At 54.5% G+C, this 1,966-nt stretch overlaps 3 protein-coding genes across 3 annotated transcripts; 1 reads left to right on the top strand and 2 right to left on the bottom strand.

Moving 5' to 3' along the window:
- Positions 1 to 341: 341 nt before the first annotated feature.
- PpBr36_03695 (uncharacterized protein) lies at positions 342 to 599 on the top strand (the record flags this gene model as incomplete). Its single annotated transcript, XM_029890865.1, has 1 exon — positions 342 to 599. One exon carries the CDS (start codon positions 342 to 344, stop codon positions 597 to 599), a length of 258 nt encoding a protein of 85 aa, XP_029754175.1.
- On the bottom strand, positions 381 to 700 carry PpBr36_03694 (uncharacterized protein; the record flags this gene model as incomplete). The annotated part of the gene is made up of 2 exons (XM_029890864.1): positions 381 to 615; positions 693 to 700. The coding sequence occupies 2 exons, from the start codon at positions 698 to 700 to the stop codon at positions 381 to 383; spliced, it is 243 nt and encodes an 80-aa protein (XP_029754174.1).
- A 109-nt stretch (positions 701 to 809) lies between these two features.
- On the bottom strand, positions 810 to 1,454 carry PpBr36_03693 (uncharacterized protein; the record flags this gene model as incomplete). Its single annotated transcript, XM_029890863.1, has 2 exons — positions 810 to 1,336; positions 1,406 to 1,454. 2 exons carry the CDS (start codon positions 1,452 to 1,454, stop codon positions 810 to 812), a joined length of 576 nt encoding a protein of 191 aa, XP_029753529.1.
- Positions 1,455 to 1,966: the final 512 nt, after the last annotated feature.

The raw sequence follows: 1,966 nt of genomic DNA, 5'->3' as shown, positions 1-1,966 counted from the left end.
TTTTTTTTTTTTCTTCAGTCAAAAAAACCACTAATACCCTCTGTTTACTGTTGGGTTTACTACGACCAAAGTCTAGTGCTCCATGGCCAATGATATTATGCTGCCCCTTCTTAGTCCCGCGAACCCTCCCAGAGAAGCTGGGCCCTGGGCAAATGGCCACGGGAGTTTCGACATTTAGCTGGCTTTGAAATGAGCATGCTCCAAACTAGCATCTAGAGGCAGCTAGCGCCTAGTTGTGGTCACGAAGCCAAAGACCTCTCTGCTCGCTTGAAGCTCCAATGCCTCTCCAGATGATATGATTCAGTAGCAGGATGGGTGACACAACTGTGCAAAAAGACAAGATGAAAGACTCGATCGCTACGCTGACTGCTGATGGCGTGCTAAAGTGCAAATGCTCCGACTCGATCGCGGTGTCGGAGAAGCAGGGGCTCGCCAGACCGCGACGGGTGGGCCATATCCCGCAAACGATGCCCAAGGCCGGAGAAGAGCACAAGCCTCCGGACGATGATGCGGTTCTGCTGTTGCTGCTGCGTATGCCTAACCAAACGGCTGGTCTCGCCGAGTGGCTCTCCTGCCGCCTCGATCGTAAGGCCATCTGAGGCATAATGAATGTTGCTGAACTGTATGATGTTGCGCGCGATGACGCGTGGTGCCCCGCCGAATGGAACGGTAGCATCGGTATGGACACTCACCCCGGCATTTTGTGCCGTCTTGGGTGACGGTGGTGCTTTGACCGTGCCGTCGCACGGGGATGGTGATGAGGGCGGCCACACGGACGCGCCGACATCGCCGCTGAATCCGGAGCCATCCTAAGTCTGCCGGGTGGCAGCGAATTGCGCAGTGGCCGGTGCGCTGTTGCTGTTGCTGCCATTGCTGTTGCTGCCATTGCTGTCGCGTGCGGTGGCCGGCGCTGAAGGGGCCGGGGTGGCTTTGGCGGCGGCGCTGGGGGCTGTCGTGGCGGCAACGACCCTGTCGACGTCATCGCGCACCTCGGGCATGGCGGCGCGCATCTCCTCGGCCAGTATGTCACGAAAGGACTCGAAGGCGTGGGTCTTGCCGCGCATGAGCTGGTTGCCGCGGCGCAGCATCTCGACGAACTCGCGCGTGTAGATGTCGGGATTTCGGCCGTTCTCGACATATGCTATGAGCTCGACCGGAACGTGGGGGAGGCGCGTCGAGGGCGCGGCGGCCGTGTTGTGGATGTTCTGAAGCGTCGACGACAGTGACTTGAGCTCGCTGGCGACGACTTCTTTGCTGTTTGCGGTGCCGGCGTTGTCGTAGTGTGCCACCTGAACCATGACCTGGTATAGGCCCTGGATGACATCCTTGAGCTGGTCTGCAGGAGGTGACGAGCGCTGGTCAGCTGTGAGAATGACAGCAGCGATTGGCAAATGGAATGACATACCTTCAACCTCGTCAATGCTGTCGAGGCTGGCCCCGTTGGTTCGCGCCATGATGAATGACAAGTGAGTGAGTGAGTGGATGGATGATGAAGTATACAAGTCGTTGTGGAAATCAAATGCGCGTAGTAGATTTCAGGTTTTGGTTTTGAATGCAACGATGGTGACGTTCGTGGTAACAAAGAAAAGTAATATCAAGCAATGGGTTTAGGCGGGGGACTAATTTGTATGTGATAATTGATAGCCAGAACAAAAAAGTATCTACTAGGAACTTTACGTAGGTGTGCGTAGCTGATGTCACCAACGCTGACTACTGTAGGAGACTCAGGATTGAGTCGCCGCGGTTACGGAGTAGCCCCACCAAGGTACCTCGAAAGGGTTATGGCAGACTTGCAGCATTACACAGCAGTTGCCTCAAACTGCATATTACAGCAAGTAGTACCTTATCACTTCCTTGCATCAATCTATATTTTAGTCACCCAAGGTACCTAACAAGGTCAAGGTTACTTATTCGACACCTACGCGCTTTCGACGAGGCACACCAGTACGAAAAAAAAAAAAAAAAA

This window comes from Pyricularia pennisetigena, chromosome 3 (assembly GCF_004337985.1).
Source record: "Pyricularia pennisetigena strain Br36 chromosome 3, whole genome shotgun sequence".
NCBI lineage: Eukaryota > Fungi > Ascomycota > Sordariomycetes > Magnaporthales > Pyriculariaceae > Pyricularia > Pyricularia pennisetigena.
Note: the sequence above shows the minus strand (reverse complement) of the source record. Positions and strands in the feature narration are given on the sequence as shown.